Below are 18,893 nucleotides of genomic sequence, written 5' to 3'. Positions count from 1 at the left end.
TTATTTGTTAAACGAGCCATACTTGGCAGCCTCCGCCGCTTATCCAGTCCCTACGTCCTGGTGGACTATTTGTTAATGTCGGCTGGCTGTTTTGCCTATGGAGCCTGGACTCTTATGGTCACAAAAGCAAGAATAAAAATTAAAATTTTCTATGGTCACAACACTACGATCAGAGGTAGGCAGTAGGAAGCAGTAACAACTGTATTGCTTTTAATATAATGTAGATTAGCGACAATGGTGCAACAGAAGTAACGGTCTCCACGTAATGGTAGTCATTTCTGAACTAGGTTCGGTACTTGCCTTGTCCAAATTTTTTTTTAGTTTATTACATTATATTGTGTTGGACAAAGTAGAATTTATTCTTTTGAGCATCGTAAAAAAAAGTTTAAACCATACTGTGCATTCAATCAGGTTAAATGTTTTTATCATTCATGATAACTTTTTACAGTACCAGTCACTGTTTTCCGATTTTATGCTAACAGTGGCAGTTTTATTTCTAAGATTTCTGTTTTGTAATTAAATTACCTTTAAACCATCCTATTAGCTCATCTGACTTTTTTTGCTGTTCGAATGGATTGGAAACTAACAGCAATGCAAAAAGCAGAAAACAACAAAAGGCCAGATATGAATATAATTAACTGAAAGATTAAGTTGAGTTCCTGCAACCTTTCCCATTGCGACCAATATTCCCCTTCTTGTTGCACCCCTCTCTTTGGAAGAAATTCTGTACAGTTTTCCTTCCTTTTCACCTCGAAATGAACAACCAAAAGCACACTACCAGAGCATTATTCTATTAAAATCTTAAAATATAGAACACGTCCATTACTTCACACGTCACGCTTGGATCCAAAATGGCTGCTAATGTCACGTGACGCGTTTCAGCCAATCATAAACTACGGTCAGCGGCAAACGCAGGGGGAAGCTTATCTATATTAATGTTGCACCGAAGCACCACAGGGCTTTGTCCGTCTGACTTGTAATAAGGCTGTATGATATTTAGAGGAATAGCTTTTGTAGTTTATCTAAATCATGTTTGCATGTCTGCCTGTTTTGTCTGTAACTGTTATGCCCTGAATTCTCTGGCTAATGTTGATATTGGACACTTGTCTGTAGCATCAGGATAATGGGATCCTAACTGATTTATTAGTTGGTGGGCCAAAGTAGGCGCCTTTTCATAGAGTTTTTTTCTGATTTTCTTTTAATATAAGTCTAGATAGATGGTTACTCTAAGAGGTCCTTAATTTGTGTGTTTAGTGTGTAGCGGTCTGCGTCAGCGATGATGTGGAGGATTATGTTTTGGAGTCTATGAATTCTTTGCAGATGTCCGTCTGCTGCCATGGACCAAACTTCTGATCCATATAAAATACTTGGCAGGATAACTGCCCTGTATAATCTAAGTTTCCTTTCTATGCTGAGTGCTCCACCTTTCTAGAGTGGGTATAGTTCTATGAAAGCAGTGTAGCCTCTACCTCTGGATCTGTTTATCTGCTTTGGGAAGGTTAAGCGTTTGTCAAGGCCTAGGTGTGTAGCTGAAGCAGTCCATTCTATTTCCTTTTCAGCTACAAAAATACGTCTGTTTGGGGGGACCAGTTTCTCTGTAAACATGACTGCTACTGACTGTTCAGGATTTATCTTTATTTTCCAAATATTGCACCATTTTACGATTCCATCCAAGTGCTCCTGCAGCTATTTTGTTATGAAATTGAGGTAGCTGCTATTCCTGTAAAGCGCCGTGTCATCGGCATTCAGCGCTATGTCACCTCCTGCCGACTTTGGCACGTCGTTTGTGTATAGCGAGTATAATATGGGGCCAAGAACTGAGCCCTGCGTATCTCCTGCCACAGCCTCCCTGATGCGGTACTGCCTCCCCACCAGAAACGAGTCAATCGTGCTGATGGCTTGTCCTGGAATGTCTAACTGGGATAACTTGTATATCAAGTCATCATGCCAGACTTTGCCGAATGCTTTGTCGATATCGAGAAAGACTGCCCCTGCGCTGTGTTTCCGGTCTCTCGCCCTGCATATGTGTTCCACCAGGCGCAGGGCTTGATGGATGGTGCTGTGTCCGGAGCGGAATCCAAACTGCTCAGGGATGATAGTGTTATTGCCTAGTGGCAATTTCGATAGGGCGCTGAGGATCAGGCACTCCAGTACTTCCCTAGAAAGCGCAGGAGTGGGATGGGTGTACAGTTTTGTGGAAGGATAAGGTCTTATTAGATTTAGGTAGGGTTACTACTACCTGAGCAGTTTCCAGGCTTTGGAGAAGTAGGTAAGGGACGCACGGGGTAGGGTGGCCATACTTTCCTTTGGACAGAGCTTTACAGCTGCCCGCGACGCGCTGCCACCTAGCGGCGGGAAGCGGAAGCTGTGCGCGCGGCGCGCTCTGCGCCAATCGGCGGCCGCCGCGGGCAGACGGTGCTGCCGCGCGGCGGCGGCGCAGCGGAAGCTCGGCGGTGCCGCAGCGCGCCTGCCGGCAGTCGTGCTGCGACCGCCGTGGCTGGCGGACGTGCGTGCGCTGCCGCGAGGTGCCGTCCCGTCCCGACCCGACCCGACGCGACCCGATGCGGCTGGTTCGCTCGGGCGCCGCGGCGCTTTGAGGCGGCCGCGATGCCACCGGCGCCGCCGCCGTCGTAGTAGCGGGGCGTCGTGTGCCGTCGAGCCGGGGGCGGAAGGCGAGAGGTCTGGGCGCTCCGGAGGCGGCCATGCGCCGGCCATGACGGCGCCCGTGCCGCTCGCAGTGATGACGCTGCTGCTGACGACGATGGCGGCTCGCGGGGCCGCCGCCTCCCAGGCGGCCGCCGTCGCGGCGCCGCCCCCAGGCGAGGCGCCGCCCCCAGCCGCAGCCGCGCCGCGCACTCGGCTGGCGGGCCCCCGCGGCGCCGACGACGACTACGATTACGGCGAGGAGTACCTGGAGGAGGAGCAGCCGGTGACCGGCACGGCCTCTGGTCAGCGCAGCAGCCCGCCCTGTCCGCCCTGCGCTGCACCGCCGTACACAGTGTGCTCCTACCAGACCCACGGCGTTAGAGCCACGTCTCGGCTGATACATCGCCATACGGGCCAGGCCATAACGAGTACAGGTCCCGCTTCGGCTAAAATGTTGTCGAACTGCACACCAAGCTATAAAGGGACAATTATGTACTCATATTTATTTCGTACGATAACCAATAGATGGCCCGGCATTCTAAGTCTAATTGTGATAAAAAAATATTCAACCGTCGAGAGGCTCGTAGTCCAATTTAAGGGGGGGTAGGACGTCAAACGGGCCGACTTGGAGCAGGGGAGGCACCACAGGAGATTTTAATTTCCACTGTCTATAGTTTTACAAATAAATTCATAAGACTTTGTCAGCGTCACCAGGAAGGTTTCAGAATTCACACTCATAGCAGTGGAAGTTCGAAAACACAACGAAATGGTTTTCTTGCATGTGAAATTTCATCGTTTTTTTCACTTACTAACGGCAGCATTTGTTGCTATAGGTACACTTTTCTTCATAAGTAAGAGAGATTCTTCGATGAATTTTGCACAGAATACAAACCATACTCAAAGGTGTATGAACTCTATAATTTTACAAATCTACTATAAACTGTGGTAAAAATTGAGGTAATTAACTAGAAAATTTCTGTTTTTTCTGAACATGAAGTTTAAAATATATCAGCTCATTCGTTTTTTCATAAATTAAACAAGTTCTAGAGTTTCATGCACCTGTAAGTATGGTTTGTATGGTGTGCAAAATTCACTGAAGCCTCTAACTTATGAAGAAAAGTGTACCCATAGCAATAAATGCAGCCGTTAGTAAGTGAAAGAATGATGAAATTTCACTCGTAAAAAAAATTATTTTGTTATTTTTTCGATCTTCCACTGCAATGAGTGTGAATCCTGAATCCTTCCTGGTGATGCTGACAAAGTTTCATGAATTTATTTGTAAAAGACAGTGGAAACCGAAATGTCCTGTGATGCCTCTCCTTCTCAAAGTCTTCCTGTTTGACGTCCTACCCCCGTTAGAATAGGGCAGAATGCATGGAACATCATCCAGATACAAGAAATCTAGAAGAAGAATGAAGTCGTAAGGGAGATGGACATAAAAATTATGGTGTATACCAGGCATACCTGTATGAAATGAGCGTTTTTTGTGAAAAGGAACGCTAATTTTGACCACCTTTCTGGTAATACGTGGACACCACGCCAATAAAAATGTTCGTCTTTTGAAGCAAACCTATCAGACACCCAATTTTCGACTTCTTCGTACGAATCAAAGTGTTCCTCAGCCAATGCGTGTCCCATTGATGAAAACAAATGGTAGTCGGAAGGGGCCAAGTCTGCTGAATACGGCGGGTGGGGTAGTAGCTCTCAGCCAAATGTTTTGATTGTATCCTGAACCAGTTTTGCTTTGTGTGCAGGTGCATTGTCGTGTAAAAAAATTACTTTGCCATGTCTTCTGGTCTTTTATCGATCAATGCATAGTTAAAAATTGATCATTTGTTATCTGTAGCAATTAGTGTTCACAGTTTCACCGGGTTTTAGAAGCTCATCATACACCACACCTTTCTGATCCCACCAAACACAGAGCATTGCCTTCTTGCCGAATCCATCTGGTTTGGCAGTCGATGTTGATGGTTGTTCCTGATTAACCCATGATTTTTCCCATTTAGGACTTAAAATAAATCCATTTTGAATCGCCACTAACAATTCGATGCAAAATTGGTTTTCTTTCATGTCTTTGAAGCAAAATTTGACAAATGGTTTTTTCAGTCTTTCATTCAATTCATGTGGCACCCGTTTTCCACACTTTTGGATCTTTCCTACAGAATTCAAACGGTCAGAAATTGTTTGTTGTGCAACATTTAGCACTGCTGCCATTTGCTTGCGACTCAAAGTATCATCTTCATCCAATATTCCTTGCAATTCGGCGTCTTCCAACTTTTTTGGTGGACTTCCACGTTCTTCATTTCTTACATCAAAATAATTATTTCTGAACCGTTGAAACCATATTTTGCACGTTTCTTCTGATAGAGCATGATCACCACATGCCTCGACAAGCAATCGATGCCAGTCTGCAGCACTTCCTTTCAAATGAAAACAGAAAATTAATGCTTTCTGCAAATCATCACTTTTTGGTACAATATTCCACATTGTTAACACGATGAAAACATATGATGTTGTTTGTTCCATGACTTGATGTATACTAAATATCTTTGACAGATGTCATACCAACCAAACAAAAAAAAAAGGCTCCTTCACAACAAATGTTCCCTATCGACACATTTGTATCTTCACGATCATTTCATACCGGCACACCTGGTAAGTGATGAACCGTACGTTGATCTGGTAAGGTAAAATAAATGTAATGAAGCAGAGCTTATATAATTGTACGACAAGTAACGATGGTGCCGTGTGGATAATACACTGCTTACAAAATACACCATCCGCTAGATAAAAGGACAGTCATTTAGGCTCTCCTGTATGAGATTTATTCTACCATAGCAGATGAACGTGCGTTTCATCACCTACACATAATTTGCTTCGTTCTTTTACAGTCCATCTAGTATAGTGCTATCTTTAGTCTATTTTAACTGTATCTAGACGATGTTCCTTACATTCTGCCTTTCCCCAGTCCTCCTTTTAGCTAGATGGTTTTATCTGGCGATCAGCATTTTATCTAAACCTGACCTTCGTTACATATCGTACAATCATACAAGCTCTGCTTTATGGTTCTCCTCCTACATTTTATTATTTCTTTTATCTTTCACCGCCACCTCGTTTGCCTCTTTTATTATTAGTCTACATTTCCAGTGTGAGGATAAAGTATCCTGAATTCCGCCCTATTTTAAATTGGACTTCAGACCTCTCCACAGTTGAACTTTTTTTTCACAATTAGACAGCGAATGTTATGTCATCTACTGGTTATCCTTTGAAATGAATTATAAATGTGAAATGAGTTGTGAAATAAATTCAGAACTAAACTCTTGTTTATATACGTATTTTTCCGTGAAGATGTGGCTCTGACGCCGAGAAAGTAGCTCAATCATAAATAGAGATTTGTAGTATAGCTGAGGCGATCTTTTGATGACGTTACAATTCTGCAGCTGTACATGCTCACAAATCAAAGTTTTCTGCATAGGGACTTTAATCTCGTCTCGAGGCGAAAGCTCGATTCTCGTGTCCATTGAGAGCGCGGCTGAGCCAACGAGCAGGGTGCGAATGGCGAAATACTGGGTTGGTGCATACGTCCGCAGCTCAGTGAACACGATAGATACATATAACAGAATTCAGTCATTAACGATACCGGGTGTTTCACAGTTCATGTTACGTACTTTTAGAGGTTGTAGACGGGACATAGTATATCAAGTTTTGCACAGGAACCGGTGTCCGAAATCGGCATCAAACGCCGCTACAGAGCCTCAAAGCTGTAGGCACCGACGACCGTAAATGTACGTGCGTGCAGGGTGATTCCGTGATGTTGTTACAAGCTTTCCAAGGGCGATGGAGATAAAGAAAGGTACCAGTGTAAATTACCGGTCCTTGTGCCGAAACGAACAAATCGAAAGTGACAAGCGAAGATCATTCTGATATCTCTAACAGTGGAAGACATTGCTAAGATTGTAGGGTATGCAACTTTCATAGGTGGTACTATGGAAGACAACGAGAAAAACTGTCTAATAAAGATGGGCTCTACAGTGAATACCTGAGAATCTCTGAAGTGCGTTATGAAATGTTAAAATATGTCTGAATTGTCAGTGATGTGTCATCGTCCAAAAAAAAAAAAAAAAAAAAAAAAAAAAAAAAAAAACCTATTTCTGATATTTTTCGACTATAACGTGACTCAGTCAGACATGTCTTAACATTTCAACGTGTTCTTGAGAATGGCTACAAAGCCCAAATCATGATTGTGTAAAATAAGTGAGCCATTAACAGTCAAATGGCGGAAATATATATGAAAAAAATCGACTGTGGTCCTCCACAAAGGAAAGGCCATTAAGAGCTCATAGCTTCTCAAGTACGCATTTTAAAACCCATGTTTACTGGACATTTTTTCTTGTTCTGGTGCATACTGCCATCTCTCGAAGCTGCTTACTCTGCGTTATTAGCAACAGCAGTACATGTATTCCACTATCTGAGATACCAGAATGATTTTTCTCTTGTAACATTCGACTCGTTCGTTTCCGTGCAAGGGCCCCTTACGTCGGATTGATACTTTTATCCGTCTCCATCATCCTAGAAAGTTTGTAACATCCATCACGGACTCACCCTTGATATACATACGCATATACATTCTCCAAATGACAATACGTAGCTCAGATAACAGCAGTGAACTACAAGTGGAAAATAACAATCGGTATATAAACGAATATCAATCGAAAAAACCAATACAAAAAGCAAAAAAACTGCGAAACTTATGTACCACACAACACATGGCTTTCACTATACTCATGGCTTTTGCTATACTCGCTACTACGCAGTATCCACATGTGTTCCAATTATCTTTAAACTAATACTGAAATGATGCGACTGCTATCGTGCTGGGGCAGCATCGGGAATCAGATATGAAGTTCATTTCTCCGGGTCTGTTTCTGTGTCCACAACTGAGGACGTTTTGAAACGATTTTGCCACAATATTGTAATACAGAGTTGCAACACTTGCCACTGTGAAACTTTTCTTCTTCCTTCAGTGGGCTCTATGTCATAGATCGATTCCGTGTTCTAAGCATCAAGCCATCTTTTTATTTGTCTTCCTACGGGTCTTGTATCTATAGATCTGAAATTTAACACTTGTTTTGATAGTCTTGAATTCGGCGTTCGGCATTTTTCGTAGAAGTTGTAGCCAGCGATTAGACTTGATCTTTTCATTTACAGAATACATCCGAAGCTCTGCTCTTATGTCTTCGTTTCTTAGTCTATCTAATCTTGTGCAACCCTTATTCCTCTCAAAGATTTCATTTCTGCCGCTTGGATTCTGCTTTGTCGCGTTTTAGTACTTATCGAAGTTGCATTTCCAAATAGCAATGTGGAGGCTGCCATTACCTTGAAATTTGATTTTTGCGTCTTTTCTCATTTTATTTCTCATTATTCCCTTGACTGATCAGCATACCATTTAATATTTATGCAGTTTGTTGTCAGTGTTGAGTTCATTCTGGTAGCTTATAATATTTCCCAGGTAACTGAAGTAAATTGTTCAGTGGTCTTTTTTCGTATACGATCTTAGTCTTCAATCCCTTTGCGACTTTGAAAGCCATCGCTTTTGTTTCTGTGGCGGATATCTTCATACTTGTATTACATTCTTTATAAATTTGGTTCGGTCTATAGATGCAAATTTGTAGCAATGTTTCGCTATCCTGTAGAATTGGAAGATCGTCTGCAAAACGCAGTTAAAAAATACGTCATGTGATTGTTTCAAGCACGGAACAATTAGTTGTTTTCACGCTTCTGTCACGAAAGTGTGGATAATAAGCTACATCCTTATCGAACCGCTTGGTTTATTGGGAGTCGATGTTTCTGACGTAGCATGGTTAGCCTTTATGCTTATTTTTGTACCCAGATGTAGAGTTTCTGTTGCCTCTATTATTTGCTGACGATGTCCATTCCTGCGTAATATGTTCCATAAGATTTTCCTATTTACATGGTCGACAACTTTCTGTAAGGCTTCAAATGCGATATGTCTTTACGTATTGAACTGTCTTGGTTTTCTATAATTTGTTTAAGAGTGAAAACATTATCAGTACAGAATCTCGCTCTTCTGAAAACATTTTGTTCTTCAGATAACAGATTTTCAGCAACAATCTATAAACAATGATTTATTACCTTGGCGTAGATATTCGCTGTGCCCGCTTATGTTATTCCCCAGTGAAACTCGTTCGCGTTATTGAGCGCCTAAATTTATCGATGAGGGGAGAAAATATTCTAAAAACGACATTTTACGCCACTGATTCGCTTAGTTGTTAATGTCGTGCGCTACGGGAACTAAATTTGACCCAAAGTGTACAGAACTCATGTGTCTTAAATGCCTGACGGTTCTTGTCTAAAGTGTCAGGTACCGATTTCATTGAAAGCGTGGTATTATGTTTCATTGAATTTGCTGATTTAACGTTTGTTAACCTTCTCATTCCTGAGCTTAGATTTTCTGAATGAAAACTTTTTATTGGTAGTCAGTGCGTTATTCTGCAACAAAAGAGGAGTAAAGTGTTAAATTCAAAAACTTTGTATGATTCTTAAATATGTTTTTATCCTAGTAACGACATTTCCAGGGAGGCCTTTGACAGATTTCATTTATAAACTGAAATACGCAAATACACTGGTGGGCAAAACGTAAGGACGAAAGTAAGTTTCGCATGATGTGTTACTGCCAAGTAACATAGCTCGATGAAACGTAGACCACACGCAGAAAGAACTATTATAGTATGATACAGTACAGCACAGAAGGTAACTGAAGAAATGCGCAAAGAGACGAAAAGGAATGTCGCTTTTATTCCAAAGACAATAATTATGATGAAGTCATCGCGGTTTATGATGGACCCCAGGACATTACAAAATGCGCGACATGTTTCTTAATGTGCGGTGTAATCACCAAATACGGCAGTGCATGGCCCTCCAATGCTGGCCACAAGAAGGTTGATTTTGAGTTGTGGCAGGGCGTTCCATTCCCCACTAACGTCTGACAACAATTGGGTGGTCGTTGGTGGATGTGCGCGTGCTACAATACCCTCCCCTCCCCCCCCCCCCCCCCCCCCAACGCATCCCACACGTGCCGGATGGGATTTGGGTCGGGAGGACGGGCAGGCCAGTACATTCGCCAAATACCCTCACCTTCCAAGACCTGCTCCACTTGCACTCTTCGATGTGGTCGTACATTGCCATCGATAAAAATTAAGACAGGGCCGAAAGCACCCCTGGAACAAGGTTCGTGCGGAAGGAGTACAGTGTCACAAAAGTTTGACTTATCAGTGTACCGCATTCAAATATTTGTGCGTCAGCGCGCACATGCAACGTTGTGCCCTCCCACACCCTCATACGTGGATCACTAAAACAACCATATTCGACATTCTAAAAGACTGCACAGTTGCACAGGTAACACCTGTATTCAAGAAAGGTAGTAGTAGTAAGCCATTGACTTACAGTCTCATATCATTAACGTCGATATGCAGCAGGATTACGGAACATACAGGGTGATCAAAACGTAAGTATAAACTTGAAAACTTAATAAACCACGGAATAATGTAGATAGAGAGGTAAAAATTGACACACTTGCTTGGAATGACATGGGGTTTTATTAGAACCAGATAAAAAACAAAGTTCACAAAATTTCCGACAGATGGCGCGTGAAAGATCTCCTGCGCGCGTCGTTTGGTGATGATCGTGTGCTCAGCCGCCACTTTCGTCATTGTCGGCCTGCCAGATCCCCAGACCTCAGTCCGTGCGATCATTGGCTTTGGGGTTACCTGAAGTCGCACGTGTATCGTGATCGACCGACATCTCTAGGGATGCTGAAAGACAACATCCGACGCCAATGCCTCACCATATCTCCGGACGTGCTTTACAGTGCTGTTCACAACATTATTCCTCGACTACAGCTACTGTTGAGGAATGATGGTGGACATATTGAGCATTTCCTGTAAAGAACATCATCTTTGCTTGGGATTACTTTGATATGCTAATTATTGCTATTCTGATCAGATGAAGCGCCATGTGTCGGACATTTTCTGAACATTTGTATTTTTGTTTTGTTCTAATAAAACCCTATGTCATTCCAAGCAGGTGTGTCAATTTGTACCTCTCTATCTACATTATTCCGTGATTTATTCAGTTTTGAAATTTATACTGACTTTTTGATCACCCTGTATACTGTGTGCGAACATTATGAATTACCTCGAAGAAAACTGTCTATTGACACACAGATTTAAAAAACACCGATCTTGTGAAACACAACTAGTTCTTTACTCACACGACTTGCTATTGACTTAGGCTTTCCAATCGATTACGTATTTCTGGGTTTCCAAAATGCTTTTGACTCTGTACCACACAAGCGCCTCGCAGTGGAATTACGTGCTTATGTAATATCGGCTCAGTTATGTGACTGGATTCGTAATTTCCTGTCATAGAGGTCACAGTTCGTAGTAACTGACGGAAAATCATCCAGTAAAACAAAAGTGATTTCTGACGTTCCCCAAGGCAGTTTGGTTCAAATGGCTCTGAGCACTATGGGACTTAACGTCTGAGGTCATCAGTCTCCTAAAACTTATAACTACTTAAACATAACCAACCTAAGGACATCACACACATGCATGCCCGAGGCAAGATTCGAACCTGCGACCGTAGCGGTCGCGCCGTTCCAGCCTGAAGCGCCTAGAACCGCTAGACCACCGCGGCCGGCCCCAAGCTAGTGATATAGATCCTTTGCTGTTCCTCACCTATATAAACAATCTAAGAGACCAACTGAGCAGCCGTCTTAGGTTTTTTGCAGATCATGCACTCGTTTATCGACTAGTAAAGTAATCAGAAGGTCAAAACAAATTGCAAAACGATTTATGGTACGGAAATTGGCAACTGAACCTAAATAGTGAAAACTGTGAAGTCATTCACATGACTGCTAGAATGAATCCGTTAAATTTCGGTTATGCTAAAAATCAGTCAAATCTAAAGGCCGAAAATTCATCTAAATACCTAGGAATTATTACGGACAACTTAAATTGGAACGAATATACAGAAAATGTTGTGGTGACGGCTAAAGAAAGACTGCGTGTTATTGGCAGAACACTTAGTAAGTGTAGCAGATCTACTAATGAGACTGCCTATACTATACTTGTCAATCCTCCTTTAGAATACTGCTGCGCGGTGTGGGGTCCTTACTAGATAGGATTGACGGAGTACACCTAGAAAGTACAGAGAACGGCAGCGAGTTTTGTATTATCGCGAAATGGGGGAGAGTGTCACTAAATGGTACAGGCTTTGGAGCGATTAAAATAAACGCGTTTTCGCTGCGGCGGAATCTTCTTACGAAATTTCAATTACCAACTTTCTCCTCCGAATGCGAAAATATTTTATTCGCGCCGACCTACATAGGGACAAACGATCACCATAATAAAATAAGGGAAATCAGAACTCGCACCAAAAGATACAGGTGTTCGTTTTTTCCTCCCGCTGTACGAGATTGGAATAATAGAGAATTATTCTGAAGGTGCTTCGATGACCCCTCTGCCGGACACTTAAATATGATGTGCAGAGTATCCTAGTAGATGTAGATGGAGGTGTAGACAATGTTCGTAGGTGCATTAAGCGTTCAGACCTCTTGCCATGTGTGAGTACGTCCAGAACTGTCGCGTATGATCGTTTTGATCATCTACGAATACCCGGCAAGAACTCAAATTTACAGAAAGTATACAGAATTTGTTATATCTCCTAACACGGAAGGATATTTCTTTAGTATGTAATGAATAAAAATATGGATGTCGATTTTTAATTTGATGATCTGCAATTGCATTCCCATGTCGTTGAATACAGTGAATCAAATGTGCTAGGAACTACAACCAGAAAATAGTTGCAATGTTTTTTTTCACATACCAGTAGTGCTAGGCTGATCCCCGAAATTATAGATCAGAAAGCCGAAAATCACTCAGGTCAGTTGACGAAATTCTGGTGAATAGAAAAAAAATTAGCCAAAATTTCCACTGATTAAAATGCCTCAAAGTCGAGAAACAGGAAATAAACTTAATTCACTGCTTTTCAACGTTTTCAACACCGTGGGCACCTATAACACTATTTTTTTTATAAAACTTCGCATCCGATCTTGTTTAGGGATTTAGTAAATATTTTAATGCTTTCGTCTGGTAACAGTGTTTGGCATAATAAAAGTTGACTTCTTTAAGGACGTAATAACAGTTGCGCAAAATGTATTTTGAAAGCTTCATTTATTCAGAGCTTTTTTAATATAAAATTTAATATCTGTGAAAAGGCCGTGCGCAGAATCGCGATCTTTTCCTTTTATTTTTTTTAGAGGGTGGTGGGGGGCCTTTCCAACATCTGTGTTACTGTAGCTCTTTTACAGTGTATCAAGCTAGGTTTGAATGACAAATTGTAGCAGGTGCCGAGGCAAATTGTGCGAAACGATTAATTCCTTTCGCGAAAGATTTTTAATTGGGCTGAAATTAATGCTCAGCTAATGCAATGGTATGTGCACCTTCAGGATTTTATGTGCAAAAGCCGCCTCCCTGAAGTAACGCCGGATAGGAGCGAGACTGATGGTACACCGGACCTTGGTCTTAGCTGTTTTGAGCGTTTGAAAAAATCTGGATTCGTTTAGATTTTACGTGCAAAAAAACACCTTTCTATGAGAAGTTTTCGAAGCGCTCTATTGCTGTACCTTAGATATGGATAGATGTTTGCCTACTACACATTACGACCGTCTTCAACTGTCGGTGGTCTCTGTCAGTCAACAGACAAGGCCGGCCTATACGCTTTTATGTTGTGTCACTTCACGTTTCCACTTCACTATCACATCGGGAACAGTCGATCTAGGGATGTTTAGGAGTGTGGAAATCTCGCACACACATGTATGCGTCAAGTGAAACCCAATCACTTGGCCACGATCGAAGTCCGTGTGTTTCGCCGAGCGCCCCATTCTGCTCTCTCGCGATGCCCAACAGACTACCGAGGTCACTGATATGGAGTACCTGGCAGTAGGTGGCAGCACAATGCGCCTAATATGAAAAACGTATGTTTTCGGGGGCGGCAGGATACATTTGGTCACATAGTCTATATATAATGTGCGTGTGTCCGTGTGTGTTTGTTGAGACAGAGATCAACAATGAGCTTATTCCAGCTTCTGCTACCTTTCAGACGCAATGTCTAGTTTACTGGACTTTTTTTAAATATTTGAACATATTTGAACCAAGAATGACAAATTTTTAATTTTACTGAAATAAGTAATAAATGTGTCCATGTATATATAAAGAAATGCATGAACTTTTTCTTCTATTTTCTTTTTAAATAACTCAGGGCTGAAGGAGTTAACCCGCCGTGTACTGATAGCTCAAGTGCAACAGGCGTGGAATTCCATCCCACAAACTGACATCCGGCATATACGCAACAAACTTGGCGGTTACACCAGTTACTAACGGACCAGAATTGCACATTTGCAATGGTTTATCTCGCACTTACATTAACTTGCCATCTTGCCAGTGTTAATCACTTAAATATCGATCTAGACAAACGTGTCCCCGAACTTTCATTATTCTATATTCATTATTTTCTGGTGTTGCGATTTTATATCCGTCGTGTATATACGTATGCGTGACCGGTTGTGAATTTGAGACCGAATTTCCAAGGCGGTTAAGGCAACCATTCCAGAGAAGCAGAGTACCTACACTAGAGCCCCGGTATGGCACAAGTTTTTAGCCTTCACCACTGATTCATTTCAGTGCGCTCGCTTTCATCGACTACACTGAAGTCATTTTCAGTTAGAATCCTGGCCGTTACAAGAGCGGAGCTCCTCGGTCGTAATCTGGCTGTTGCGAAAGGCATCTAGCATAAAGGAAATCACGTGGTGTCCTCAATTACTATCACAGACCCACTGGCAAACCTCGGTCATTATACGCGAAAGGCAAGCACTGACAATGCCATTCGGTCGACATGGGAGCACGTGAGGGTAGTTTGCTATAAAGGCCATGTTCCAACATGGTGCACTGAAGAGCGTTCTCTGAAATATTTGTTCCCTGCATTGTACTCTTTGGGGTAATCTACAGCAGATCACAGCCTGTCATAGTGTGCGCACTGGTCCCGACCTCAACATTCTAAGATGAGGTGTGGACTTCCGACACCTGTGTACGTCCAGCATCTGTTTTTGGCCTCACGGTCCTTCAGTCAATGCCATTTACACATTCACTAGCCAAATTTTTCAAGCATTAAATAATAAAATACCGTCTGTTGATATTCACTGCGACCTGTCTGAAACATTTGGCAGTGTAAATCATAGTACTGTCGTGGGTAAACTGAAGTTCTGTGAAACTGATGCTATGGCCAGTCGCTCGATAATGCCATATGTAATCCAAAGTATCCAGAACGTTGTACTTATTAACCCAACCAATGTAGTCTGGGAATATTATTCTGGCTGGGTCGCGTTCCCCAGGGCTCAATCTTAGGTCCACTATTGTTCCTAATATATGTCTCCTGTCGAATATACAGCAAGCAATATTCCTATTTATAGGTCATATTAGCATTGTAATCATTCCAAGTGTACATAGAGAAACAGCTGAAATGGTAGACAAGGCTCTTAAAATTATCACTGGCTGGTTTTCTGCGGATGGTCTCGCCTACAATTATAAAGAGAGTCAACATATTTGCTTCTGCACATTTACGAGTACTACACCAGTAATAAGTGTAACGCATAGTAAATAATTTGGAAATTCCAGAATTCTTATTTGTCCATACTTATGAGAATTGAAACTGGAAATAGTTGTTTTTGGAGTTCCAAAATGAGCTTGGCAACGGCCTTGCCGTAGTGCACACACCGGTTCCCGTGAGATCACCAAAGTTAAGCGCTGTCGGGCGTGGCCGGCACTTGGATGGGTGACCATCCGGGCCGCCATGAGCTGTTGCCATTTTTCGGGGTGCACTCAGCCTTGTGATGCCAACTGAGGAGCTACTCGACCGAGTAGTAGCGGCTCCGGTCAAAGAAAACCATCATAACGACCGGGAGAGCGGTGTGCTGACCAGACGCCCCTCCTATCCGCATCCTCACCTGAGGATGACACGGCGGTCGGATGGTCCCGATGGGCTGCTTGTGGTCTGAAGACGGAGTGCTTAAAATGTGCTTAGTGCAGGTGTATTAGCAGATCTTTGGGAGAGACAAATCATTACAAATTCTGCATATTTTTATTCGATAACACCTTATACAATAGTGTTCTGCAGTGACTAATTTTTATGAAAGAAAGTCATGACAGCTCAAAAATGTGCCATAAGAGATGTGTGGGGCTCACCCGTTGTGTCCTTGTAGACGTCTCTCATATTCGGCATTCTGACCTGCTTCGAAATATACTTACAGTATTCCCTCACGAAGTCGTTGTAAATAAACCACTACAGTTCAGAAGAAACAACGATATACATAATTACAACACCAGGAGTAAAAGTGACGTTTATTACTCCACACTGAGGTTGTCTTCAGCACAAAAAGAGGAGAGCAATACAGCAACAAAAATGTTCGGTAATTTACCCATTGATACAAAATGTCTGACAGAAAGCACTGTAAAATTTGGAAACAAAGAGAAAATGTTCCTCTTTGACAAGTCCATCCATTCCGTTGAAGAGTGTGTAAATGGTGGTGGGTAGAAATTAATAACTGACCTCTGTATATTTAAAAGAAAAACAAAAAAACAAAAAAATCTAGAGTTCAGCATGTGGACATATTTACAAATTAAATTGCGGTCGGAGTGTAAAATGGCTCGTTATTACGAATTATCATACAAAATGATCCGTGAACATCCAACTAATTAACTAACTAACAACCTGTGACAGGGCCACGCGGACTGTCTATTACACGGATCGTGTCATATTGACGTGTTTCTTACGTTCCCGGTATAATAAAAAAAGTAAGATGAACAACAAGTGAACTGTTTCTGTTCCCCGATTTTTGTTTATTTGTAACTAGGTTTCGGCACACTGGACCATCTTCAGGAAACGACTGACTAGCGTCCACAAGGGGCACTAGTTCTTAGATAACCAAACGTTGTAAGCAGAGATGCAGTCCACTTGCATCAAACTTGTTTTTTAGCTTTGCGTAAAGTGTAATTTACAGGGTAATACATTCGAAAATTTCTGTCAAGTTCAGAAGGTAGGAGGTGAGGTAGTGCCTGGAAGGAAGTCCCAGGCTGTTCTAGACATTTAAACTCCCGCTTCTTCCGCCTGCACGCTTTTCTTCATGCTGCGTATGCGCGTGTTTCGCAACTGGCTCAACTTCTTCTGTTGTTGCTTGTGACACACAGTTTTTTTTACAGTTATTTCTTTTTGTTTTCTATCTTTTCTGTGGATTCTGTCGCAGTTTAATGCCAAAACAGGGGCTGTTATTTGATTCGTCCGATCCTTCGTCACTCGATATGCGCACAAATCCACGAATTTCCTTTCTTTTATCCATTTCGGATGCAGAACAGCACAGCTGTTTTAGTAAATTACACTGTAGGAAATAGAAAAAACCACCTCAAGTTTTCTTAAAATCATTTTATTATACCGTTACTAGTTTCGTCAGCTCTGGCATCGTCAGATGGCAGCATTGACTTATTTGCAAGTTTTTCATTTATGTCCTAAAATATAACATAGTTTTTGTGATTGCACAGGTTACAAACAGTTTTACATTTGTATCCTAAAATATAGAGAAGTTTTTTGTGATTACGTTATTTTACACTTACGTGTATTTTATACATTGTACTTACTTCCTGAAAAGCCTTCCTTTAGATATTGTAGGATAGATATTTCATTTTCTTTTACAACCCATGCTGATCAATGAACTGAACTAAATATGAGAAGGCGGACACATTTGATTTCTTCGGCTGCTGATCTGATGCGCAAAGAACGTGACACGTGTAGAGACGTGCCACATTTGTGCAGCCACCTCAAAAATACATCTAAATAGTACACATAAATCTATACAGTTAGATGCTTACTTAATCATGTTTGAATGATAATGGCCAATGAAGAATTCTCTCTCTGTCAGTGAATTATTATTTCTATCACTTCAAATTATAGGAGTTGTACTATGAAGAACCAAAAATTTTATTCAGCTCCAGTAATTTAAAATGATAGAGATAATAATTAACTGACAGAGAAAAAAATCCTTCTTTGGCAATTACCATTCAGACTTAAGCAATTAAATGTCTAACTGAATGAATTTATCTGTACTATGTAGAAAAAAGTCTTTGAAGTTCAGTTCATTGATCGGCGTGGCTTCTAAAAGAAAATCAAATCTCGGTCTTATAATATGTAAAGGAGGCCTTTTCAGGAACTAAGCACAGTGTATAGAATGTACATAGGTGTAAAACAACGCAATCACAGAAACTTTGCTATTCTTTAGGACACAAATGTGAAACACTTTGTAAGCTGTGCAGTCATCAAAACTATATTATATTTTAGGACACAAACGTAAACCTTGCAAAGAAGTCAACGCTAGCGCCTGAATATGGACTAAAGTCCGAAAGTGCAGTAGTAAGGTGCATTAAAGTCATTTCAGAAAAACTTGTGGCTAGTTTAAGTCTTTCCTACAGCGTAATCCACGAATTCCCTATGGTTACCTTAGCCCCGTTCTACTAATAATTACCAACGTCCTGTCATGGGTTGAGCATAGCTGAGCGGGAACTTACGATCATCTAGAAACTGGGGCGATGTGTCCAGCTCCTGAAATGGAATTTTAAAGGAACCGTTTTGCATTTTTTCGCCTTTCTTTTCCTTTTAAAGAGTTCGCAGCAGTGGAGACAGTCGCGTCAAGTTCCTCGCACAGCCGTCAAGTCGGCTGGATGGAGCCGGGCGTATCGCTTCGAGAACTGTCCGATTGCTGTTGGAAAATTCATCGTCCGCCACCGCTGAGATCAATAGCGGGCAGATAGGCCGAGCGTCTTCCTACACGACCAGAACAATGCTCACACACACACACACACACACACACAGTGTGCTCGCCGATGACAAACCACAGGCGTATCCAAGAAGTGTGTACCATAACAACAGATTTCGAGAACAGGGTTAGAAGGGAAACAATAACAGTGTATTTACACTGCCTGACGAAGAAGGTGAAGAAGCACCCAAGAGGTGACAGGGAAACAAATGAATCTGCATGACGTAAGAGAGCATGCGTTGTTATTCCACTGATTACAAAATCGAGTCAAATTTACAAATCTGAATTTTCTCATGTTGAGAAAATAGTG

The 18,893-nt window shown here is 41.9% G+C and overlaps 1 protein-coding gene and 1 pseudogene across 1 annotated transcript in view; both read left to right on the top strand.

Moving 5' to 3' along the window:
- The first annotated feature begins 2,178 nt into the window (after nucleotides 1-2,178).
- LOC126293246 (AF4/FMR2 family member lilli) overlaps nucleotides 2,179-18,893 on the top strand; it is a 609,408-nt gene continuing 592,693 nt past the window's right edge. Inside the window, exons 1-2 of the mRNA XM_049986364.1 lie at nucleotides 2,179-2,184; nucleotides 2,315-2,948. Of these exons, the coding sequence (XP_049842321.1) occupies nucleotides 2,179-2,184; nucleotides 2,315-2,948 (640 nt within the window). The remainder of the gene's footprint in view (nucleotides 2,185-2,314; nucleotides 2,949-18,893) is intronic.
- LOC126293806 (5S ribosomal RNA) lies at nucleotides 15,470-15,587 on the top strand (annotated as a pseudogene).

This window comes from Schistocerca gregaria, chromosome 10 (genome assembly GCF_023897955.1).
Source record: "Schistocerca gregaria isolate iqSchGreg1 chromosome 10, iqSchGreg1.2, whole genome shotgun sequence".
Classification (NCBI taxonomy): domain Eukaryota; kingdom Metazoa; phylum Arthropoda; class Insecta; order Orthoptera; family Acrididae; genus Schistocerca; species Schistocerca gregaria.
The sequence above is the reverse complement of the archived record's forward strand: the minus strand, read 5'-3'. Positions and strand labels throughout refer to the sequence as shown.